Raw genomic sequence first — 25872 nt, forward strand, 5'->3', positions numbered from 1 at the left:
GTGTGAGTTAGGTATTTATTATTTAGTACATAAAATTATGTTATTGTGATAACTTTTGATTCGCAAATGTAGATTTGATGCAGACTGGTGATGATGGGCTTTTGAATTTTGGAATGCACTCAAATGATAGATCGACTCAATTTTTTTTTATTAAATTCTCAGTAGGTTGCATCAAATCACAGTTTCTAGTGGATTTCGTTTGTGCAATTTCGGTTGTGATACTGCCATGGACGACTACAATTGTTTGTAACAATGTATCTATCTAGGAAATTCGAAATACAATACTTCACTATAATTCCCGTCTTTTATTTGTAAAATGTTTATGTTTTTTATGTATCCTTATTGTGTTTTTAAATATCTACATGACTCAATACTCAAGGCTTTCGGTAAATAATACGATAATTTAACTTTAAGATGTGAACATAAGTGGTAACCTACCACCTAGATACTCTTTTCTAATTTATAACAGTATAATCTCAATATTATGTATCGGATACACCACGGAATAATATATATAATATTATGTACAATAATATTATGTAATTACATAACTCTTCTTAACTTATCTTTAAATTCTTTAATAATAATCTGCTCTTATAATAGTAAATTACTGGCAGCATTTTTTGTATCGTAGTGACAAGTCACGAAGGATAGTCGCATACATTATTGTAAAATTACTTTACATGATCCGTCGTATTCAGTGACCATACATAACCTATTTTTTTATTCAAGGTGAGTGGGATAGGTTACTTTTTAATTCTTTGAAAAATTTATGTATATTAATATGTCACGATGTTATTATATAAGTGATTAAAGTAGTAATATACTTATTTTTCTCTTATCATTTTATCAGTTTTTAACGTGACAAATACATATTATATTATAATTTATCGGTATGACGACGAACTTTATTAATTACACCTTCATTTTTCGTTTCTAGTATTCGTAACTATGTTACCTAAAGTAACAGAACTACTTAAACATGTTCAAGACATTTCTTATTCATTTGAAGTAACGCCAGACATAGCGGAAGAGGAATTAGACAACTTTGACTTGGAACCGTTGTTCTTTTCTATAACATGGCATGCTCAGACGCATCAGTGTATAAATTTAGAAATTGCCCCATTAAAGCTAGCCAACTATCTACGAATTAAAGGCAAGAATGTATTATTGCATATCTCTTGTACCAATATGAGAAGAGATTATGTAAACATGTTATTGACGAATTTACAAGATAAAGGCATATGTAATCTGTTTATTATTTTAGGAGGTGAGTTAACAATATTATAAATACGTAATAAGTAGATATTATTAAATTGATTTAAAGAACAATATCGCAATAAAAAAGTTTATTTGTGCAAGAATTTAATTCCGGTTTTGAAGGGTGAGTGAGCTCATAACATCGTAGCTTAATCCAAAGGTTGACAGAGCAAAGGCGATATAAGGTATCATAATATTTCATTGTCCATGGCAGACGGTGACCTATTAGGTTGTAGTCGATCTGATACAGATAAATAATAAGGTTTTTTTTATATAAAATGTATATTTTTTTACAATCTTTTCAGAAAAATTCGATCCTAGCAAATCAGATTTTAAGAGTACTCAAGAGTTAATTATACATATCAGAGAGCGCACTGGAAATTATTTTTGTATTGGAGTTGCTGGATTTCCAAATTGCGATGACAAATTGTCGCACTTAAAGGAAAAAGTTGACAGCGGAGCTGATTTTATTTTAACACAGGCATTTTTTGAATATAAAATTTATAAACGTTACATAATTAAATGTAGGGAATTAGGTATTAATGTGCCGATTGTACCTGGAATATTTCCTTTTGAGACTAAAGGAGAATTAGCGGGTTTTACAGACTTATGTAAAGTACCCGTAACAAACAATTTAATAGAGAAGCTTGAAAATATTTCTGGAGTAGAAGTGGTTGCAAGATTAATTAAGGATATCTCAAAACAATTGCAAGTTAAGCATTTTCATATATTTACTTTAAATAAATTGCCAAGAACGGCGAAGCTGATCAGTACAATAAATTCGCCAATTAAATAAAAGGTATTAATTTTATAATAAAAAGAGTGCTATTATGAATATCAATTTTTATTTTAAGTATACCTAAATTAAATACTTTTGTATTGTATAAAATGATTATTTATTAATTTTTTTTAGCTTGAGTAAGTTTCATCCTATATTAGTATTAACATTTAAAAATATTTGGAATAATTTTGTTTATTATTTAATAAAATTCATCTAATATATTACCTTAACTCGTAGAACTTAACTGATGTGCGTTAGTAAATTAGTACCGTTTTGCTTTCAGATATATTTTAATCAAATCTAATAATTACAAAAATTTTCTCGGCAACACTGAACCCAAATGAAATTATACTATTAAATTCAATTTGTCATATCATATTATGTCATGTCAAGTATCTTGCTCTATGAATGTCACAGTGAGGTTATAAATTTTCTCAAATATAATTATTAATTTCATTATCTGAATAAAACCTTACGTAAGATTTGAATTTTCTTTAAAAGTAAGTGTAATCAATTTTTATGAAGTTCTTTTTACTTTGTATTTTAGAGTTTTGTGCATTTTATATGTGTGGGATCTTTATAACTCAAAGTATTAAGATATAGTATATTTTTTGTTTTTATTGAACACAAAAACTAGTCGCTACAGTGTGGGATTAACGTGATACAGTTCTGATTTCCGTTTTAGGTGCATAATAGTTACAAAGATGTCTTTTCCTGATAAACAACAACGAAAGACATGTTGGGATTCTAGAGACAAATACTGGGAATGTTTAGATGATCAAAATATAAAAGACAGTTCTCAAAAACCTAAAGCATGCGCTGAGCTTAGGAGAATATTTGAAAAATCATGTCCCCCAAAATGGGTGACGCACTTTGATAGAAAACGAGATTATGATTTATTTAAGCAAAAAATGCAAAAAGAAGGTTTCGAACCAATAAAAGACACTAACTAATACAATAGTAATCATTCTAATTACATGATTGTAAATATAGTTTATTTACTTAGTAAATTATTTTTATTTAAATTGACTTTTATTTATTTATCCATAATTTATTGACAACCAATTAAAACACAGATACATTGCAAATCCACACACACACACACACAAGGTACTTAATAGTTATTTTAATTGACTAGCATTATTAAGTTATGCTTATTCAATGTATTTTGTTAACAGACATCAAGTTGAAATTATAATGGAATTATTGGATGCAATTTTATTCAAATCAAATTTAAAAACAGCAGATATAAGAGCAGAGCATATTCAGGTAATTGTTTGAATTTTACTGAAGATATCAATGTTTCTTATAAAAAGACAAGAGAATTACAACATTTTTTTTTAATCTTTCAGGAAGTGCTTCTTGCTGTAAAAAAACACAATGGTAATAATGAATATTCCTGTGAATACTATGATAACATTTTAGAAAAATTATGGCAACATGTAATAACAGAACTCCAAGAATTTGAAGATCAATTGCTTTGTTCGACTTCTTTCTATACAGTACTGTGCAAAACAAATAGACAAGAAGTTTACCTAAACAAAGTATTAGAGATTGTTAATCATGAACTGAATTTAGAAGAAAATAGTTTGAATGGATCTAAGACTTCATTGGCTATATCTCTGTGTTATGGTCTTTTTCAGTCTTCATATCTCCTTCAACAATCAATAAATTTTAATTCAACAATGAATACTACATTACAAGCAATATTTAAATTTTTAACACTTAAAGCATATGAGTATACTCAATATACATTTATTGTTTTCAAAATTATGACGTCTTTCAAGAAAGTTGTTGGTACAGAACTACAAAATTTTCTGTTTAACACAAATAATCAAATAAAACTGCTAAACTTGATTAATCATAATTGGGAAAATCCAATTACTGGCATTAGAAATCTAAATCGAATTGTGTTTCAAACATTGCTATTGGTGTTAAATCATGACATTTATGAAATTGTTTTAAATGAGATAAATAGTTTTTATTGGAACAAAGCTAAATATTTAATGCTAGCCGAAATTATTGAACAATACAGGGGTAAAATTGAATGTTTGGTTTCTGAAAATCAATGGATTGATGGGCTTGTATACAGTTTGTCCAAACCAGGGTTAGTGTCAGCAGGGGCTGATATGTATAGTGCTGTGTTAAAAAAAACACACTCTGATGAAACCTGGATTGCACTATTTCTTGCTAGAGTTCTGGATGTACTAAGTGGTACGAATTTTAAGTCAATTGAAAATTTTAGTAACTACTGGTGTCTAAATACCCTTAAAAAATTTCCTACCCTAATGTTATTACTTGTTGATGAATTGAATAATAATAATAACTCGGAATACATATTATACAGCACTATGTGCATAATTAAACAGGGAACTAAACTTGGAATATCAGGAAAAAAGATATCAAACTGTACATATGAATTCAAAAAAGAAGAATCATTTGTTACATTTGGTTTAGAACATTGTAATACATCTGTTAGAATGGTGGCATTTGAAATTATAAGTATTTCACAGAGGAATTGTTTACCATCAAATATTGAATATAGACAAATTCTTAAATATTTGTCTGACAATGTTAACTCTGACTGTACAGTATTGAGAATAAGCATGATTAATAATCTAAGTATATTTTTAAACAAATTACACACTCTATATTTAAACACTGCAATAACAGATCATAATGAAGATATGCAAAATTTAATTACATTCTGTGAAAATTTGCAAAACTTTGTTAAAGAATCCATAAGCAGTAATGGTAATTATCAAAGAAAATTAACATCCGTTAAAATTGCCCAGACTGTTTTAAAAAATTTTAACCAATTAAAACCCAAGAAAAGGAGTAAAGAGACTAGGGAAACAAATAAGTCTCTAGTTGGATTTCTAAAAGAAAGTGGACATTGGAAATTAAATACACATGAATTTATAATGAAACTTCTAGATTTATTGAAAGATCCAGCTAATGATGTGCATGAAGGTGTTCTTCAATTATTGGCAGAATTTTACATAGCAGAGCTGAGTGATACATTTGTAATGAACTTCTTGATAGAAGAGGGCTTGAAATGTATTAGAAGTAAATTTTTTTATGAGATAAGTTGTGGGCAAATTATGTTTAAGCTTCTTATTAACATATTACTAAAAAACAATAGCATCGAGAGCAGGTTTAATAACCTAGAAGATATTTATAATTTCGCATTTAATGAAATCTCTTCAGAATATTCCTCTAAAAGAGATATAGTAAAATCAATAGAGGATGGGAAACAACTGCACTCATTTTTGAATATTTTGTGTATAATTTTCGAAGAATCAATCAAAAACCATTTTGAATTAACCATATCTAAGGATGCCATATTCTCATTGCTTAATATAATAGATTCTATTTCCAATCAATTTGTATGGAAGGAGGATTTGTCGACAAGTTCAGACTTTTCAAAGATGAGTGATATGGTGCAAACTCTAATAAATACATCTGGTCTCGAAACTGATGATAATAATGACCACACAAGAATATCAGACTTACATCAGATTGTCCTGAATTGTTTATGGTTAAATGTTAAGGTATAATGCAGTTTTTATCTTTATTAATAGAAAGTTCATGAAAGCTAAACAAAGTATCTATAAAATTAGTTATTAAACAATACTATTTATTTAGGATATAAAATATAAATTTTAATATTCACATTGATAGAATTTCCTGAGGTAAATTTCTTTTATAGATTCTTTGTTTCTCAGTTTGTACAATAATGCAAGTAGTGACAGTAATTGCAACTTCTATATTTTTGTTTTACAGGCATCTTGTGAGTTAGCTTCCCTTCTAATACGGTACTATAAACATGATCAGAGTATTTGTGAGAAATGTTTGCACATAATCACTCATGCTCTTGAAACCTCACGACACAAAGGTGTAATTGAAGCAGCGGGAGCAGCACTTGGTAACAATTTAACAATAACATTATAATTAAAATTGATTTGTTTAATTAATAAGATTTTTTTTCTAGGTTGTGGAATTCAGTGTTTATCTTCTTTAACAGATGAGGATGTTGTTTCAAAGTTGCCATTTTGCTTATTAAAAACCAAATTAAAGGAACTTTTATTTGAAACAACTAAAATGTCCTCTGTTACAAGACGAGGCGCCGGTTTGTCTATTATGGTTCATCGAATAGTTAGTAATGATCTTAAGAAGGGCAAAGTAGGTTTGTTATTATTAACAAATTTGAATGTTAGCGTTAAACATGTTTTAATACTGTATTATTATTTCTAGCCTCTATTTCATTATTTTATGAGAACCCTCTTGGACATGTGCATGAGTATTGACAATGCGTCTTACAGTGCAGATAAATTTGAAATCGATAATGAGAGAGATTTACCGAAAGCTATTTACATACATTTTCTGACAAGGATTGTCACAGACAGTAGTTTGGCTTCTGATACAATGTATTATGCTGCAGAATTAGCGGCATTGGCATTTAACAATCTTATAAATAATCTTTGGCAAATAAGGTATGAATAAGAGCTATATGTTGATTAATATTATTATTTATTTTTATAAACATGATATGGTCGTACAATTTCAGGAATGCGGCGCTTCAACTTTATGGAGCCTTAATTCCGAAACTTATCGGTCAGAAAAAGGCATCTGGAAGTGACGAAAATACGATTGCCACCGTAGCATGTGACGAGTTTAGAAGTCATTCTCCTAAATTATGGGCATATATGATAAAGCAAATTAAACAAAATGATTACAAAGATATAATTCAAGCACATTCTAATTTAGTACCAATACTTAATGTTTTAGCAAGTTTGGCCAAAAGATATAATTTCTCTTATGATTTGATAGAACAAGAAAATTCTGATCTAAGTCTTTTACCAAATCTGTTGTCTTTGCTCGGCAGTCCAATCTACACTGTAAGACGATTGACCTCACAATGCATAACAAATATTTATTCATTTGATACCCTATTTAATGTTCTTGAAAATAGCGAAATTTTTACAGAAAATTATTTGCATGGAATTCTTATGTTAATTTCAAATTGCTATAAATATTTTTCTAATACTGAGTTAATAAAATTAGACCAATTAAGTAGAAAATATCAAGACATAATAAAGCAAAATTCTCAATCATATATGTGTAGATGGACTCTGGATAAGTTCTGTAATGAATCTCAAAATATTACCATTGAATTGATTCAAAATACACTTTGTGTACAAAATAGTAAGAGATATGAGCCAGGAGTATCCCTCTGGGCAAATTCTAAGATTCAGAAACACATAGAAAACATGCCTTGGAGTGTTGTTCCTGATACACTGAATTTACTTTTAAAAACAAATGAATTTGAGTTATTCTGTGATACATTTATTGAAAGATTAGAAACTGATAAGAAACCATTTGAAGATTTCTTATTAAAATCTGCAAAAATACTCTTGTCATCTGAAATGATATTTGAGAGTTCATCATTATGGAAATTACTTTATAATATTTCTCTTAAAATAGACATCAATGTGGAAATATGTAACATTCCTGGGATACATAAACATATAAAAGATATTTCATACAAACTAAGATATCTGATTCCCTTCTCTACTAGACTTCTAGTGAAACAAAGAAATAATGAAGATTTATTATTGTTGTCAAAAAGCATTTATGAATTATGTAATCCTGAAAATAATGATGTAGACATGAGATATATAGCAACATTAGCTAACAATGAATTTGGAAATGAGTTAAGTAGTTATTCTGATGATGTAAAAATTAATGCCATTAAATCAGCAATCATCCTTTTGCAAGATGAAGATGAGGATGTCAGAAGCTTGTGTGTACATTTTTACATTAATTATAAAAAGGTATTTAAGCATCCCTACATTTGTTTAAATGACATTTTAAAAAAAGAATTTTTGAATGAAGTTCTAAATGAACCACAGAGTATTCAAGTAATTTGCAATGACTTGTTAAGTTTTGTTGACTCTATAGGTGCAAGTAAACATAATGAATATAATCCATTTTCTAATGATTCCAAAAACATTTATCTTGAAAAGGATTTATTTAAACTAACATTGCAGAAGTTAACTAAAATGTAATCTGAAATTAAACAAAAATATGTAATTATTCTTATTTGTTATTATTTATATTAAGCATTAAAGTTTGTTACCTAAATTTAACAGTATTTTTTTGTCATTCATCAAAGAAATATTTTTGTGATGGTGTTGTGTCATCAATCTGTATAGACACAATGTGACGTCCTGGTACCATGACTAGACCCAACACCCGTGGCTCCTCAGTTTCACCATCTGCACCTTTGAGATATTCAGAACAGGCTCCTATAGATTTAAAGAGAATTTTTATTACACATACTAATAGAAAGTAAAAATTTTATTACAAGTACTAATAAAATTTACAAAATATTGTAATTAAATATAGTAATTTTAATTTATATGAAGCATGATTACCTAAAATAACATTGGCATCTCTGTCAGTACACAGAAATACACCTATAAGGACTCTTCCATCTGTCATCTCTATTCTAAAATTCATATTCAGCCACTTTCGTAATTTGGCTTTACCCTCTAATTCCATGACTGCCTGAAAATAAAATAATATTAAATTAATTTTTGGCTAGTAAAGTTTTGTTTATTAAACATATCTTTTATTCAATTATTTATTTATAAAGAATACACTTAGACATAAGTTGTAGGTCATTAAACATAATGACTATATGTATTCAGAAATGTAACATTTCTAAATTGGTTAATTCATTCATGTGTTAACTGTTTATTATAATAGGATTAGTATTTTTTATATGTGCTCCAATATTAGTTTTGTGCATAAGTGATTTCTTATATACTTAATTTTATTTTAAAGTAAGGTTTATTAGGGTTATCATAATAACATCAAGTTATTATTTATCCCCTTGATCCTTAAATGAAAAAAAACATTGTTCATAATATAACGGTGTGAATTTTAGTTTTTCAAAAAATAATATTAAGACAAGTTAAAAGCAAATTTAGTTATGAAAATATCTAGTAATGGTGACTTACCTTTGGGTCTTCTATGGGTTTTACAGTTGAGTCACTCATTTTATTTCCTTTATTAATTATAGCTAATATTTCATAATACCCATCAATAGTGTAGCGTAAAATTTAGCAAATTTAAGTATACCAAAACAAAAACTAATATTATTTAGTTGTCATAATAAAGTTATATACTTTCATTCAATATGGTTCTTTATTATATCATTTCATACACTTTTTTTTATATTTTCAAGTAGAACTTTATAGATTCAATTTAATTCTTAGTTTAATGGCATATAGTACCTAAGTTTATAAATAATCTCAATTCTCATATGAGAGAAGAGGTTGTCACTTGTCACTTGATTTTTGAAATAAATATATGACATTGACCACAGATAATGGCTGATTACCATGAAGTACTTGTATATTATAACTTGATTTTTTTAAATATAATATCAATATGATCCCCAGACAAATAATAAATTGTATTATGGTCCCGGACACTATATTATGAATCTATTATAGTTATTAATACTAGAGCTGAGATGGCCTAGTGGTTAGAACGCGTGCATCTTAACCGATGATTTCGGGTTCAGGCAAGCACCACTATATATCTATATATATGTGCTTAATTTGTGTTAATAATTCATCTCATGCTCGGCGGTGAAGGAAAACATCGTGAGGAAACCTGCTTGTGTCTTATTTCATTGAAATTGCGCCACATGAGCATTCAACCAACCCGCATTGGAACAGCGTGGTGGAATATGTTCCAAACCCTCTCCTTAATGAGAGAAGAGGGCTTAACCTAGCAGTGAGGAATTTACAGGCTGTTACTTTACTTTACTTTTACTAATACTTTAAAAAATATTTTTTCAACTGTTAATAAGTCAAGGCGTATTCTGAACTAGGGGGAGCTTAAATATTTGATTTTGTTAGTTCGGCACAAGAAAACAAAACCTTATTTATTTATATATTACACATGATGCTACTCGCCAGTTCTGTTACAGAGTACAGTTCTGTACTTGGCTTTGACACGCTACCGCGTGTCTACATAAATGTAGTCACTTTTGAATCATTTTGCATTATCCCCTTGATGAAATGAAAAAAAAAACATTGTTCATGTCAACGGTGTGAATTTTAGTTTTTCAAAAAAGACTATAATATTAAGACGATTATAATTGGTATGACACAGGTTGACATCAATAAAAATGGTCATTTTTTCTAGTGGGTAAATCAATTAATTCTTTCAATAAAAGCACCGTGAGTTCATCAAGCACTTTGCTATTTCACGGTTAAAAAAAACTTCGAGAGCTGTCAATAATTCGCAGTGTTGTCTGTTTATATAAAATTGACAGAGTGACAATGTGGACTTGACAGATCAATCAATTCACATTTATTAAAGTTTATTTTTTAATATTTCACACTTCACAGTGAAATATATAAATTATTTTAAAGATATATACAACATCAGAATAAATTATTAATATGAAAAGAAATCTAGACACTAAATGTGAAGATAATTTTATGAAACGATTTAAATATTACAAATCAAATAAACCAGAACCATCACTTGATAAAGTTGTGAGATTACAATATGATATCCCAATTGAGGTAAAGCTTTTTATTTTTTATGTAATATTATAAATATTTTTTTTTTTATAATTACTCTTTGTTAATAGGTAAACAATATTTCTAATGTTATAGAAGATGACTCAAGAACTAAATTACTTGGTTTAAAAAATTTTACAGACTGGAAGACTTATACATTCACGAAACATTCAGGTTTATTTTTGATAGCAAATCCATTTACAAGCTTAGGACAAAGATATTGGATTAGAAAGTGCTTAGAAGATTATCCCAGGAAACCTAATAAAACCAATATTGATATTGAAAAACATATTGAAGATTGGTGGCGAGAAATACACAAAAATGATGAGTTGGATAGAAAGTTACAGAAAAAATTGAGATGGACAACATTAGGGTATCACCACAACTGGGACACTAAAGTAAAATGTTAATATGTTTAAGACATTTAAAGAACAGGCTTTTTACTCATTATTTATAAGTTTATAATTTTAATTATATGCCTTAACTGTTATAACAACAATACTTTTCTAAAACTGTTTGCAGATAAAGAGGAAATCAATTTTATTCTAATTAACCAGACAATCTAGTCCCAACATCATGATTAAATATAAAAACAAAGTCAAAATTAGCCATATAAGATGTTAGCTTTCGGAGTTTCAACTGTAATAGCATATCCTGTTTATTGTTATAATATTAAGTAAATAAATAGTGTACATTTCAATTACAGGTGTATTGCGAAAAAAATCGAAATATCTTTCCTCTGGAATTAGCCGAGTTATGTGATGTTGTAGCCCAATATCTGGGCTACAAAAACTTTAAAGCACAAGCTGCTATTGTTAACTATTATCACATGGGCTCCACACTCTCAGCTCATACTGACCATTCAGAAGTTAATTTAGAAGCACCTCTACTTTCATTCAGGTATTTATATTATAACATTTTCAATTATAAATCATTTCAATATACTATTTTTATACATGGCAACTTTCGGTTTTTGTAAATGCAATTATAACATTTTTAGACTTTTAATTGTATAAAATTATGCAGAATTTATTATTTTTTCAGTTTCGGTCAGTCTGCAATTTTCTTGATAGGTGGCCAGGAGAAATCACATGAACCATCGGCTATTCTTCTTAATAGCGGTGATATACTTGTTATGTCAAAGGAAGCCAGACTTTGTTATCATGCAGTGCCTAAAATATTACAAGCATTGAATCAACCGTGGAATAACCATGAGGAATTGATACAAATTACTGATAATTGCAGTAAAACTAAATATATAAATGAAGAAACATTCATCAAAGAAGTAAATAGGAATATTGATGATAAAGAGTGGATTCAGTTCAATAGTTATGTTGAAGAATCTAGAATAAATGTGAATGTTAGGCAAGTGTTAATGGAAAACCAAGAAAGATTAGATAATTGATATGATATGTTATGACACGATAATATATAGTTTTATTTACAATTTTATAAACTCTTTTATTTAAATTAAGTAAATAATTTTTAGTTACTTTTCGATTTAACAAGGACCCATGTGGAATTGGCTGTTCCGTAATCACTGAAAATAATTTTCAAATTCATATCATTTGATAATTTAATTTAAAATAATATATATTTTTTTAATTCAAATATTTAGTTGTACTAATAATAGTGTGTTTATATGCTAGTACTATACAATTTGGTTATATTAATACGTTTATATTCAATAGTCAAATTTAAGTTGCATATACTTTATTCCAAACATAACAGGAAAAAAGGCAAATTAACACCATTTCACAACATATTGTTGTGATATCATCGGTCGAAAGCGTAATATTCACTATGGATCTGCGAAAAAATGGCGTTTTGAAATGGACGAAGCTTGTCGGAATTTGAAGTAAACTTAAATTAATAATAAAAAAAAAATGTAATTAAGTGTAATAGTGTTGTATTATAAATAAACCAATATTATTCATAAACTCTTAGTGGTGCACAATATAGCTGAGTTAGTAGCAAATCGCATGAAATACGTAAGTCTAAAGATTGTTTAACTTTTTTCTTACTTCCATTGGTATAGGTTATAGGTTATTTTTTTTGAGTCGGTGAATTACCTTCGATTTTAGTCTTAGGAATAAACTGTTGCTCACTATGTTGTCGGTCACAAAGACCCCAAAAGCATTTTACATAGTTTTCGACGTAGCATTCGTATTCATCATTCTTATCAAAATTAGCGAGTCGATGCATTATCGGTTTAAAACAGTCACCGCAGGGACTTTTTCTTAGTTTAAAGTACATTTCTATGATTGTGTTATTTAAAAAAAGTTTACTAAAATTTAAACATTGTCACTTGGTTAATTTAGTTGAATTATATGCGATCTTTTATATTTGAAAGCGAACGTCATTTAGACGAGGTTATCAAATATAACCAGTTAAAATCTAAAAAAACACAAATTTCAATAATAAAACCTTTTTTAATAACTTTTTCCTCTAAGTAAATATGCTGTGTCGTAGGATTTTGTATGTTTGTCTCGCAATCAAGTCACGCAAACTAATTTCGAGGAAATTTTTGCCCAGGCCCAAAATTAAATTATAATATATTGACTTGAATAAAATTATTTAATTTTTTATTCTTAAAACAATATTATTGCTACCTTAACTTTGCACTATTGTTCTTTTTTATTTATATATTATACGCTTATTTACTTACATAATATCTAACATGCTATCCGATTTAGTAAACTTTCTAGAAGAAGGTGAACGTCCTTTTTTACTAAGAATCATAATTATTATTTGAAAATCTATTAGATACATTATTTTGGCTGTATAGCCTGCTTTGTGAACAAGACATTCGTAAATAACGTTGAAATATCGCACTCTACGAACTAAAAATAAAAAAAACATCCCGTATTAAATAACAGCTGTAATATATAGCCTTTTTAATGTCTGGATATATTGTCAAATTTAATAATTCTACCTATCGTAAATTAATTGTTACTTACTTGAAGTGTAAAATTAAATTTAAGTATAAATACTTAAATTTTCTTTAAGTATAAATACTTAAATTTTCTACGAGAAGTAATCTTCACTTAGTATGACGTGAGCAAACAATACATGGCGTTCAAATTCAGTTCAATGAAAAAATAGTTAGGATAAATCTTGGATAGTATGAAAAAATAGAGCAGAGTGTACAAACTAATTTACGCAACTATACCTTCGAAATTTAGTGTTCTTGTGCTTCTACAACACGAGTTCTCTATGTATAATAGGTTTTTAAATTTGAGCGAATTTAATATATTCTACAAATCTAGAATTGATATTGAACATCCGCCGAGAAACGTGAACGCTTCAATATTCGCACAAGTTCTTTGTATCGTCGTAGGTATTCATTCGTCGCGATCGACAGTTAGCTGCTTCATGCGATATCGAATCCAGCCCTTTCAATACGAAAGCGAATAGACGACAAAGCGGCACGATTTCCCCATTTGCTCAATAGAAATGCCATTTAGCGTTTCAGTTCAAAAAAGATGATTATCCTTAAGTCTGAGCATTTCATATCGTTTTCCTTCGTCGATATTCAGTTCATGTGCAGAGTTCACTTCTGGCTTTGAAGCTTGAGACTTTTAAAGACGTGCTTTTTAAATTTACAATAGGAAAGTTTGGAAGTGCCTTTTTCTTCAAGCAATTAGGTACCTTCTATAATATTTTAGAGCATGTGCTCTGAAATATTATAGAAGGTACCTAATTACTCTGAAAATATTTATTTTTATCCTCAAGTTGCAGCAGGTACCAACATATATTAAGAAAGGTACTTATAAACTAAAATAAAAGGAAACAGCTTTTATAATATTACGATATTATTTCCTAGTCGGTGCTAGTTTACAACTACTAAATTCGAAAACTAATAAGTAAAAGCAATGCATATCGAATAAATTTTTAAAGTTAGATTTATGTGTAGTAGTATTATTTAAACGTCAACAAAAATGAGTAGATACGAATTTTTGTTATTTTTTTTGAATGCGTGAATACAATTTACAGATTGGTATCATCCTTTTATTAAAGTTATTTATTTTTTAAATACTAAGTCTCGAACTTAACCACCACTTAATAACAAATATTATATTGTGGTAGAGTTAATAAAAAATACTACCACAAATTAATAAGTTTCTGTCGATTTTGTTCAATTCAATTGAATCAATGACAAATAATGTTTAAGTTCAAATATTTTTTTGTGTCCTATGAAGCAGTTTGAAGTTCCGATTTCAACCTGGCTAATACAAACGTCAAATCCTAATCTTATCTGTATGCGTTTCATAACGGAAGCACGATAAGATTCTTCAAAGCTTACATATGCAAAATCTGTATCTGTACTTCGGTTTTTGTATTAGTCAGATGAAGATCTACGTCGACGGCTGACTTCGTATGAGCGCAGACTACGGTCCCATTACTTTGATAAATCATGATTTTATTGGTGAACAATACTTGCGCTGAATCGAGCGATCCTGAGTCCGGCAGGTTAGCGCTTCCAAGTAATATAGGTTATAAAAGAACGTTTTGACATTAAAAAGTCTCACAATTTATTTTTGAGATGCAGACATGAACAATTGTGGCCTCTCAATACTTGCAGACTTCCAAAGAGCCGTTAGCTCGTGGGTTGTGGCGTTTTATTCTTTGATCCATTTATACTGTCAGATACTACTCGTATGTAAAACTCGAATCTAATCTAATCTAATTTCTGAACTGTTGGTTCATACATTCCAGTCGATCAATATAAACGAATTTTTTTTTTCAAATATTAGTATCAAAAGCGATAAATGTAACTCGTCCTTTTAAACTATATTTATATTTAAAAACTTAATCTATACCTGTATGGTATTCAAAGTTATCCGTAAATGAAAATGAAAATTAAAAGAAATGAGAAAAAAGAAACAGTATTTATCTTATAACAACAGTAGAACTTATCATCATAATCGTAATTTGCATTTGGTATTAATTACATAGCAAGGATTCATTAATAACGTCTTTATTAGGGGACTACAATATAAGTGGACTTAACGGGGTGTAGTCACAATAGTAGGCAAATTGAGTTAGGTAGGTACATTGTCGTAAACAAGCACAGTAATTTGCGAGTCGACATGGTTCGAATCACCCGATTAGATTCGAACAAGTATACTGTCATACGCAACCAAATTGAATGGATACTCAATGAAGTCAATGGGGAGCGAGACACGCAGAATTTATCTGTGCAAAAATATTCAGATTGTAATTTAAAGAGTCAAAAATGTAATTAATCTAATGAAATAAAAATATGTATAATTCATTCTACAAAATGCCATTAAACAAACAAAATAAATAATTATGTTCAATATGGTTACAAAAAAATAAAAAAGAAATGATACAGATTAGCAATAAATTATTTCATTTTCAGATTTAAGCGATCGAAATCGAATTTGTTTAAGTTTTCCAATAATAGAGAATAAAAACAGTAGTTTATAGTATCAATCGTAGGTCACAACGAGAGAGAGAGAGAGTCTACAAAATTTCATTAAAATTCGTCCAATTGCAAAATATCTCCTTATATTCGTCTCCTTCATCCAATTACATATTGGATGAAGGAGACGAATTATGGAAAACAGTTGATAAAACTTTGTATCCAAATTCATCATTAGGGCTTATGTAAAAGTCGCTGTCACTTGAATGCTTTTTTGAAAATTCTTCACCTAACAGGTTGTGGCTATAAAGAAGAAGTATACTATCAGTGTCAATATATTTAAAATTGGTAAATAAAATAAAATATAAAGTGTTCTATGCTTAATTCTTAGTTAGGGTTCATATTAGAAATTATTATTTTCTTAAGTAAATACTTTTTAAATCGTACTACGGAACTCCCACTAAGCTTATCATCCCGCTCGCGCTTGGGTAGTTTTTTTATTAAGTATTCATCTTCTCATAATACGATCATTGACACATTACCTTTGTATGTAAAATGAGCTCGGAGGACATTTGGCGGTTTGAGCAAAAAGCAGTGGCGTTCTCTCTTTTATTGACATTAAATAGCCGATATAAATTCCGTTGGCGGATTACGAAATTTATTGGATTCAAAATTAAAGGAGACCGATTTCAATGGCGTACGCTGACAGGCTTCGTTTACGGGTAAGTTGAGAGGACTGATAAAAAGGTATAACTATAAAAAACCTATTCAAAAATATTATCTTTTAGATGGCTTAGGAGGATAGGGATGTCAATTTTGTGCCGTGCTTTGTTTTGTGTCAGAAATATAAAAAATCGATATGGCTGTACTGTATATGAATGTTGTATTTAGTATTTATTAGATATACTTCCTGAATGCTACTGCACATTAAGGGTCTTCATAAAATTCTTATATCATAACACCTACATGGAACTATTAGTTAACGCGGTGCACGCCAGTAAAGCTTCCAGTCAGCATGATTTTACGGAGTACGTGAAAATCTTATCTACAAGCAATCTACTGAGATGTTGCACGGCAAAAAAATTGCATAATTGGTCCCAAAAGTGGACGATATTGGGTTAAATGTCCCTGCAGTAAAATTCACAAACTTAAAGTTATCGGTTGAATAACGTAAGTATAATAATAACGTCATATTATATTAGAATTAGTACCTATTATAATTTGTCTAATTAGCAGCCTGTAATAGCAGAAGACGGTCGAAGGATCGTCAGTCGTCTTTGAGTGTAGACCCGCAGTGCTAGGGCAGACCAATATTACAGGGACCACCTTGGGTCCGCAACCGCAGCATTGGATATCTTGTCTTCGACCGATGACCTGAGAAAGGTGGTGGTACCTGGTTTCAAGAGCTGTAGTATATTTATTTGGTAAAAGTATAAATGGAACCGAGCACCACGATTGACAGTTACGTAACTCCTCTATTAATTACGTATATTGTCAAATCTAATCAAGCTTGTACTATGTTAGAATTATTAGGTCAACAGCATTTATATGGAGTAATTACAGTTCCTGCTCTATAGCACACGAGGCCAAATAAAACTGACAAATTAGGTCGCATTAATTACTAAATATTATTTCGTACAAACCATGTTTATAATGCTTGATAAGCTTATTAAAAGTGCAATCTTTTATTATTGAATTTATAGAAAACGATCAAGTAAAATGGTGTCGTGGTGATAAAAGGTTCTTGAGATTTTCTGCCTTGGCTTTGAGACTGATCGCTATGTCCAATTCGGTCAGGATAACATCTTCACCAAGTATTTAATATTTACAATTATCACCTAACATTAAAAGATTGATATTTATCAACAAGTTAACATCTAATTCAAATTCAAAACCAAATAATATTTCTAAAAGTACAATTCTAGAACCAACTATCAATTATTTCTGATTATTCGTTTTAACGACAAATACAAAAAAGGACAGATTTTGGATTTTATAATTAAATATATATATAGCTCTGAATTTAGTAAGCGTTAAGTAGTTTCAGTACAGCGTGAGTAACATTATTATGCAGTTAAAACATATTAATCAGTCACAATTTTGAAACGTATTACCTACATCTTACGATTTAGATTTTGTTAATAGCAAAAGTCTAGTAGCCCAGTATACATATTAATCTTGAAATTTCTAGATACATAGCCATGCAATAATGGGATGGGCTTGTTTGTGAAGCGACCACAAAGTACAAAGCGTGTTTGGAGACAACCCTATTGGATTCACGAAATTAATGTGACTATAGAACCCTCTAGACATAAAGTATATTACATTCAAGTTGATAGGAATTGATCAATCGCCAACACTTTGCTAATTGAATGAGTGAGAATTATTAAGCGATTAATATATATAATAAATAAAATCGTCAACAGTCCGAAATAGCTTGGGACTTGAGGTAAATATTAAATAACGTATTTATGTATTGATACACCACATGTTATGTGTGTTATATGGAATAGCAATAAAGCTAAATTACAATATTTATTTGTACGAAAGCTGTATCTAAATGTTTGTCATATTTATTAAAAATGTTTTGTTATATTTATTTTCTCTGAAAAATATATAGTACCTACCATACCTACATTTAAAAGAAAATTTTGCCAATTGTTAGAACGGTATTTTGAGTGGATTGGATGTTTATTTCTACTATTTATTTTAAATGAGAAAGTTCGGATGGCTGTTTGTTCCTCAGTTACCTTAGAACGGCTAAACAGGCCCGAATGAAATTTCTCACAGAGAAAGGTTAACATATGGAATAAATTTTATTTCAGGCAAAAACCACTAAGTAATAAGCAGAAAATGTATAGTTATGTATTATATCTTAGAGCGTTAATTAATTATGATTATGATTTAGTATTTGTTAGTGGAAATAGAAGGGAATAAGTATACCACAGAAAATGTGTGTCTATTTAATAATATATAAATGTCAAAAGCTATGTTCCATGACCCTTAAATCAACGTCTGCAATTTGGACGTTTCGAAGCGATTACTTAGTCCGCTGGTCGGTGCACCAACTGGAGCATAATTCACTTACGAGCTGACTTTATATTACATAAATAAAACTGCTACAAATTATATTCATAAATATTTTTGGAAACATTTTGACTTGATAACATTTAAGGTTTAATATTAAATTTCGAATCTCTTATTTTAAATGTATCGTTAATTTGATCGGTCTGTGTTGAGTAAATATCACAGCACACCCGGATTGTACGATATATACCAGTATCATTTGTAATAATTTCTTAAATTTTCATTATAAATTTACTTTAACTTGAATATAAAAAAAAAACGAATGGATAGGTCGTTCATTTCCATTCCCCGAAGAGTTTTTTTTTTTATACAGACGTCCTTGTCCAATTAGACCGCCGCTCCATCAATCACAGTATTGACAAGGGCTGTTTAAAAAGTTAACTCGGGGATTTGGGGATATTCTAATTTATTGAGACCTTTAACAATTTAGGACTGCGCAAGTATATATGTATATAATTAAGATGGATATTATATAATTATTTGGAAAATAAAATATTTTCATAATTTGAAGATTTGAAACGTAATTATCATCTCTGTGTCAGTGCTTTTAGAGATTCAGTAAAAATAAAATAATATTAAATCAATGGATTATGATGATGACTATGATGGTGATTATATCCTTATTTATTGATTTGATATGACTAGATAGAGTTTAGTGACAGGAACACTGCTTTAACAATAATTTTGAATCACGGCAGTTAAATAATAGCGACATTCAAATACATATATTTTTATGGGCTCATTGCGGGATTAGAACCAAGGACTTCAGATTTTGCAGCCTCAAATTCAAGCCACTAGACCGTGGCTACAATCAAACAAATTCCGTTAAATATTTCTCTTTAAACAAAACCCATCATACCTTAGTATAGTGCCTTCGTTCTTTTTAATTACACCGATTTTTTTCAGGCTTTTTAACAACTTCAATATGAGTACCGCGCAGTTTCAGCTGAAATTAGGGGCATGCAAGTTTGGAGGTTCAGCGATTCTAGTATAGACCACGCTTAGCAGTTATACCTACTTTTAATCGCAACCAGTCGTTAATGCACTTCATAGCGGAAAATTTTAATTGGGACTTATTTTTGTGGGATCCGGTTCGAAATAAACTCCAATAATTGTAGTGTTGTGAAACTTGAAACTATTATTATTATATTACTCTAGAAACGTCTTGCTTGACGTGTTGCATTTTTTTAATAAACATACTATATTATATCAATGAAGCCGTTAATAGTTTTGCCTTTAACGGCTCCATTAATGAAAATTTTGGTTTAGGGGCCCTCATCCGTTAATTAATACCGTATCTTCTTTAGAATTTTAAATTATTGACGAAAGAAAGAGAAAAATTATTGTTTGATAAAAAATCGGCCAAATCAAATTTGTAATTTTGTAATAATATAACTGTTACTTACTTCACTATGTTACTTCCTACTAATATTATAAATGCAAAGGTTTGAATGGAGGTGTTTGCTGCCCAATGGCTGGACGGATTTGGCACAGAGCTACATTATTTGGATCAATCTGGAATAGAACATAAATTACTTATTATTCCTAAAAAATATATTGTTCTATGACCTTACTTCCTTTCCATCATACGCGGGCGGATCCGCGTGCGGAAACTACTAAATAATATACTTATACTATATAATATACTTTTATGATCATTATAAAGTTTTAGGAGGAAAATTGTGTCTTTAACGCATATTCGTATAGCGTCGAATTGTGTGTCTTCATTGTATATAATTACAAGCTCTGTAACGTAGTTAGGCGGGGTTTTGGAACGCCACCTTGTATGAATATGGAGAGTCGCGGTTGTCGCTCTATCTTAATATGCATGAACTGCTAACTTATTAATTCACTACACAACTATGGTACAGCCATGGGAATTCACTTACTGTGCCGCCAGCCGCGTTCAGTTTACTTTACCATTTGCCTGTTGACAGTGAAATATTCTATAATATCGAACAATGCTGCGCTTTGTCGAACGCGATGAAAGCCTCCGGATGAATAGGACACTGCCTGTATTGAAAAAGTTACGTTTTATTTTATTTAGGTATAAATGATATACAAATTAGATTTTAGAACTAGAGTTTGAATGAGTTTTGATACTGATGATTTGAAAATAGAGTCGTTATAGTTAAATATGATCTTTGTTTAATAATTCGAAATATGGCATTTTGATGATAGCGGGATTTACTGACTTAGGTTCGTTTCCAAATGGTTTACAATTCATACTGTAAGATTTTGTAGTCGTTGCGCTTGTGCAACACATTTTTGGGTTTGAGGATCTAGAAGAGATCTGTCAGCGGCTGCGGCTGTCACGAAGTTTTAAATGAAATCTGGGCTATGTCTGTGTAATTACAAACAACTCAGCGTCGTCTTAAGGTCGACGTCGACGCCGTCAAGCGTGTAATGGACTTTTCAAGTATTCGTAACGTGAAAACTTTCACTTCAGCTGACTTAAACGCCTCCGACAATGTGCTTAACGATGTTTTTAACTACTTCACTTCATTCCGTCACGATTGTAGGTTAAATTAATTATTCAACTGTCATTCTGAATCACGACACGATATCTGTAGGTTGCCTAGATTCCGGGAAGTTAAAATTATAAATCAAATTATCTAAGAGATATTTCCTATTTACTGTAATACTTCTATTTTCGTATCAGATTTTTTATGTATGTAGTAGATGGCCTGTTTTTTTTTATTATAAAAATATTGGAGATGTGAAAATTAAGAAACATTTGCGATGTCATATTACTTTTTATAATTTTTTTGGATAAGACATTGTTATAAAAATAATAGGAATCAGAGAAACTGAGAGACGTCGAGGAAAACGAAAATTCGTTATAATAAAAAAATATTGAACCAAATACATTTCCATCTTATCCTCGAATTCCACGTCTCTAATTTGTCATTTTGGCACAAAACCGACAGTAGACAGCACGTGCGTGCAAGCAGCGGCTCGGATATTAGTGACATTTCGAACATGGCATGCCACACACGTTCAACTAGACTTGTGAAAATGCATATTTACATAATTTTTTGAAATCATAAATGGAAATTATTTTACACACAGTACCGAAATATTCCCAAAATTCTATCAACACGTATCTTCCATAACTTAGGCAAATTGCTTGTCAGTTATGTGATTTCGGTATATACACATTTTCATCGACTAATATCTTATTTAACAATGTATTTGTTCTGTTATTTTTTTAGCCATTTTATAATTTACGTAAATATTATGTTTTAATAATATAACCACTATCATAAAATATAATTTCGATGATCAAAAGTCACGGCTAACGAGTGTTGGTGGATCTTTTTGAGCGACTATCGACTACCTATCTAAATTCGTTTTCTCTGTTATTAAGAAGCGCTCAAAGGACACAATTGCAACGATAACGAAATGAGAGGGATCGGAGGATCTTTGTGCAATCAGCGCGATTTATTCCCGGACGTGCTCAGGCACTCCTTGACCGGGTAATTGTGGTAACAACTGCAGCTCATCAAAAACGTGCCACTATTCGCAATATACCGAGTACTGTTACAGAAAAAGCTCCGAACAAAAATAATGTCTAATAGTAAGTTTCCAATAATAAATGTTAATGTATTATAGGTATGTTTTAATATAATATTCGAAATAACAAGTCGAAAAGGATATATCAACGCGGTTTCATTTCCCGTTCATATCCGCAGCGATTTTCATTCGGTGTAATGGGAAAATTACCAGATTCAGAACAAAGGTCGCTTGTTCGTTAATTTTTAAGTTTTCTACTACGAAGTTATATAATTATTTTTAATTTTCACGCATAATTTACTTTAAACTTTTAATAATTTATTTTATATAATTAAAATTGTTTTACTACTTTTGTACTTACTACGAATAGGATCATAATTATTGCTGTTTATATATTTCGAGTTCTGTTTTTGTTTTGCTTTCGTTAAATCTAATAATAACGAGTCTAAAAGATGTCTCATTATATTGGCGATGTATGCGCTTCAGGCGGTGGGTGGGTGATTCAATAACTAAAGCTCATTATTGACAACATCGCTCAATTACGATAACAAAGACACGGTCAATACAATAATCCTAACATGTAATTGGCTCTAGGTCTTGTGGAAAATTATATGTTAATGTAAAATATTTAAGCCAAGATTATGTTTATATTAAATGAAAATTTCGGCTTCGAATTTATCTCATGCTAGTTGGTAAGGAAAACATCGCGAAGGAACTTGCATGTATCATGTGAAAATTTTCCACATGTTAATCTATTGGACCGACTTTCATGATGTTTTACTATTTAATTTTTCAGTTAAATGATAAAACATAAATAATAAGCAAATTATCCATTAAATATGTCGTTGTTTTTATAGGATGTCATATCTATGAAAACGTTTTAACTTTATTTATTTAGGGATTTCGTCAATGTATACATGTCCGTCCCTTAACACTCTAAACTGTCCATGCGTGTAGCATTATCTGAAAATTCCTTGTAATATATTGAATCCGTTGGTAAAGGAATTTTAGTTGCTACATTTATTTTACCGAAAATCAATGTTACAAAATTAAGCTACAAGAATTATTTCAATTGACCATAAGTAATATTTTTCGAGTTTCAAATATAGATCATGCGGCGGAAAAGAACTAGATAGGGTTGCTGGCAAAACTGAACTTAGAATATCTAGAGTTGCATTCACAGGATCCTATCAACTTGCCCACGGTAGGGAGTGCAACACGACCAGTGAAGTTAGACGTTAATGCGTATTACAAAACCTCCGTGAAAGCCTACACCCGAATCGCTAGATCCGGGAATTGCTCAGAGTTTCTCTCTGCCTGAATCTATGGAATCCTATGAAGTTGACTCGGATAGAAGACACCTTCTTTGCGAAATTGTGACCAACCAGTAGTTGATTAATAAATTAATGATCTAAAACAGGAATTCAATTTAAGCCTTCCAACTCTGCAGCCTTATAAAAAAATACTACTAAATAACTAAACAACTTTTTGAACGACAAACCTCACATCATTGTAAAATTTAAGGTTGTACAAATTTTACATAAAATATACCCATAAGCCTTAGTTGTGTGTGGAAACGAAAATATTGGGGTGTTGAGTACACGTCATCAGTGGACTAACGAAGTGGGGTCCGGTACGTGACGATAATTCGGCCCCACGGGAGGCCTTTGTGCAATCAGTGCGGTTTCTTGCGGGAATATCGAGTGCCAATTTTTAGAGATCCGCATGTATTAGAAATAATATAGATTTATAATCTAACGGTACTGCTGCCATTACGAATGACTTATAAAAATATGTTTGGTTTGCTGACTAAATACTGAATCAATAAATTTAAACTTAACTAGTAAATGGATAGTTGACCTTGAGGTTTGTTGTTACGTTGAAAAGATGGTAATAGTGAGATTATTAGTTTAGGTAGAATATATGTATATTGTCCAACACAAAGCATTATCTTGTGTCTTTTAAACAGTTTCTATAAAAGTAGTTTAATTTATTTAAATTTAGTAAAGACTTTGAAAAAGTCAACAAAGTAAGTTAATAGATTAATTTAGATACAAAATGCTGTACCTCATTCCCTAGCCTCAATTAGTCTCCGCCGTACATAGAGTCGTGAGAAATTAGCCTTCCCCTCGGTGGCTGTATCTTTTTTAAAGTGTAAATTTCCGTCAAAATATACTAAAATAAACGAAAAGTCTTTTAGCATGATGCTTAAATCTTTACACAAATTTTCACGTGTATGAAATGATTTTTAATGATATATTGCTCTACGTTGAAACATCCTAAATATTTATGTCAAAAATACTGATACATTTTTTTTTAAATTAATGGTAACTGGTTTGCATACTATACATTAATAGTTTACCGTTATTACCATTACGAGTCTTATTAGTATTGTTACGTTGTAATCTTGTAATTATGGTACATACATTTGTAATTTAATATTGATGCTTTCTATTAAAAATACATATATATTATATCACAGATGTAGTGATGGAAGCAATCTCTTTACTTTAACATTTATTATTCTCTATTCTGTCTATTTCTGGGCCACTGTTCTACAAGAATGTAGCGGCGTTGCGACCCCAACCCAGAATAGCAATATCTCTTTGACATACACACAAGCAGAGAAATAATCCTTACAGATACTCCATTTTCAGGAAGAGGGTACAACAACATTTTAAAAATTCGGCAATTAAAATGGAATTCCATAACAGTGATGAGCGGATCTGCAACAGACTGACTGAAAACCATTGCAACCGAGGAATTCAGAATCCCACCAAAACAACTTTAATAATTTCACTGAGTCAATGAATAAGTCGTTGTCAAATCTACGACTTCTGATACATTTATTACAATAACCCTGATAGTTAAAATATGCAGGCACACCAAAATAATAAATAAAAAGTAAACGTAAGACGCCAAAGAGACGGACGATGACGACGACGGATGTGGGTGGCGTTACAAAAGAGACAATAAAAAAAAGTATTTAGATATTGAAATGTGTCACGATTCTCTGACTTTGTTAATTACATCGGAATACAGCATTTATAAAGTGACTATATAAAAATTATAAAAGTATTTTAATGAGTTGTCGGAACCTTTCCGTGATGAAACATTTCGTGTTTCGCCGACAATTTATTTCTCTTAGTTACAGAAAGAAATATCTGTGACTTTGCCGGTTTACAGACTATTCCCTATCGACGTAGACGATGATTTTTGTAGATTCTAGC

At 30.1% G+C, this 25872-nt stretch overlaps 5 protein-coding genes across 6 annotated transcripts; 4 read left to right on the top strand and 1 right to left on the bottom strand.

Moving 5' to 3' along the window:
• Positions 1-602: 602 nt before the first annotated feature.
• Positions 603-2137, top strand: LOC124535531 (methylenetetrahydrofolate reductase). The gene is made up of 3 exons (XM_047111750.1): positions 603-732; positions 941-1270; positions 1566-2137. Exons 2-3 carry the CDS (start codon positions 952-954, stop codon positions 2054-2056), a joined length of 810 nt encoding a protein of 269 aa, XP_046967706.1. The 5' UTR covers positions 603-732; positions 941-951; the 3' UTR covers positions 2057-2137.
• Positions 2138-2290: 153 nt separating this feature from the next.
• Positions 2291-3066, top strand: LOC124535533 (cytochrome c oxidase assembly factor 6 homolog). The gene is made up of 2 exons (XM_047111753.1): positions 2291-2541; positions 2727-3066. The coding sequence occupies exon 2, from the start codon at positions 2746-2748 to the stop codon at positions 2992-2994; it is 249 nt and encodes an 82-aa protein (XP_046967709.1). The 5' UTR covers positions 2291-2541; positions 2727-2745; the 3' UTR covers positions 2995-3066.
• A 22-nt stretch (positions 3067-3088) lies between these two features.
• Positions 3089-8193, top strand: LOC124535529. The gene is made up of 6 exons (XM_047111749.1): positions 3089-3310; positions 3394-5595; positions 5828-5969; positions 6036-6226; positions 6299-6537; positions 6612-8193. The coding sequence occupies exons 1-6, from the start codon at positions 3203-3205 to the stop codon at positions 8110-8112; spliced, it is 4383 nt and encodes a 1460-aa protein (XP_046967705.1). The 5' UTR covers positions 3089-3202; the 3' UTR covers positions 8113-8193.
• LOC124535532 (N-alpha-acetyltransferase 38, NatC auxiliary subunit) lies at positions 8061-9374 on the bottom strand. Of its 2 annotated transcripts, XM_047111752.1 has the most exons (4): positions 9070-9374; positions 8482-8614; positions 8184-8352; positions 8061-8113 (listed from the first exon to the last, which is right to left on the bottom strand). In XM_047111752.1, the coding sequence occupies exons 1-3, from the start codon at positions 9106-9108 to the stop codon at positions 8207-8209; spliced, it is 318 nt and encodes a 105-aa protein (XP_046967708.1). In that variant the 5' UTR covers positions 9109-9374; the 3' UTR covers positions 8061-8113; positions 8184-8206. The 2 variants fall into 2 exon arrangements, with proteins under 2 accessions (XP_046967708.1, XP_046967707.1); XM_047111751.1 differs by having other exon boundaries at positions 8061-8352.
• A 1009-nt stretch (positions 9375-10383) lies between these two features.
• Positions 10384-12095, top strand: LOC124535594 (nucleic acid dioxygenase ALKBH1). Its single transcript, XM_047111856.1, has 4 exons — positions 10384-10653; positions 10722-11048; positions 11357-11550; positions 11695-12095. Exons 1-4 carry the CDS (start codon positions 10528-10530, stop codon positions 12053-12055), a joined length of 1008 nt encoding a protein of 335 aa, XP_046967812.1. The 5' UTR covers positions 10384-10527; the 3' UTR covers positions 12056-12095.
• Positions 12096-25872: the final 13777 nt, after the last annotated feature.

Source organism: Vanessa cardui, chromosome 15 (genome assembly GCF_905220365.1).
Source record: "Vanessa cardui chromosome 15, ilVanCard2.1, whole genome shotgun sequence".
Taxonomy (NCBI): Eukaryota; Metazoa; Arthropoda; class Insecta; order Lepidoptera; family Nymphalidae; genus Vanessa; species Vanessa cardui.

What these genes read in the sequence shown, in the direction of transcription:
- LOC124535531 (XM_047111750.1), top strand. Translation starts at nt 952, where the DNA reads ATGTTACCTAAAGTAACAGAACTACTTAAACATGTTCAAGACATTTCT. An exon ending in TCTGTTTATTATTTTAGGAG is followed by an intron (nt 1,271 to 1,565) that starts GTGAGTTAACAA and finishes CAATCTTTTCAG; the next exon opens with AAAAATTCGATCCTAGCAAA.
- LOC124535594 (XM_047111856.1), top strand. Translation starts at nt 10,528, where the DNA reads ATGAAAAGAAATCTAGACACTAAATGTGAAGATAATTTTATGAAACGA. An exon ending in AATATGATATCCCAATTGAG is followed by an intron (nt 10,654 to 10,721) that starts GTAAAGCTTTTT and finishes CTTTGTTAATAG; the next exon opens with GTAAACAATATTTCTAATGT. An exon ending in ACCACAACTGGGACACTAAA is followed by an intron (nt 11,049 to 11,356) that starts GTAAAATGTTAA and finishes TTTCAATTACAG; the next exon opens with GTGTATTGCGAAAAAAATCG.
- LOC124535533 (XM_047111753.1), top strand. Translation starts at nt 2,746, where the DNA reads ATGTCTTTTCCTGATAAACAACAACGAAAGACATGTTGGGATTCTAGA.
- LOC124535529 (XM_047111749.1), top strand. Translation starts at nt 3,203, where the DNA reads ATGTATTTTGTTAACAGACATCAAGTTGAAATTATAATGGAATTATTG. An exon ending in TAAGAGCAGAGCATATTCAG is followed by an intron (nt 3,311 to 3,393) that starts GTAATTGTTTGA and finishes TTAATCTTTCAG; the next exon opens with GAAGTGCTTCTTGCTGTAAA. An exon ending in GTTTATGGTTAAATGTTAAG is followed by an intron (nt 5,596 to 5,827) that starts GTATAATGCAGT and finishes TTTGTTTTACAG; the next exon opens with GCATCTTGTGAGTTAGCTTC.
- LOC124535532 (XM_047111752.1), bottom strand. Translation starts at nt 9,108, where the DNA reads ATGAGTGACTCAACTGTAAAACCCATAGAAGACCCAAAG. An exon ending in AACCCATAGAAGACCCAAAG is followed by an intron (nt 8,615 to 9,069) that starts GTAAGTCACCAT and finishes TTTTATTTTCAG; the next exon opens with GCAGTCATGGAATTAGAGGG. An exon ending in AGATGCCAATGTTATTTTAG is followed by an intron (nt 8,353 to 8,481) that starts GTAATCATGCTT and finishes TTAAATCTATAG; the next exon opens with GAGCCTGTTCTGAATATCTC.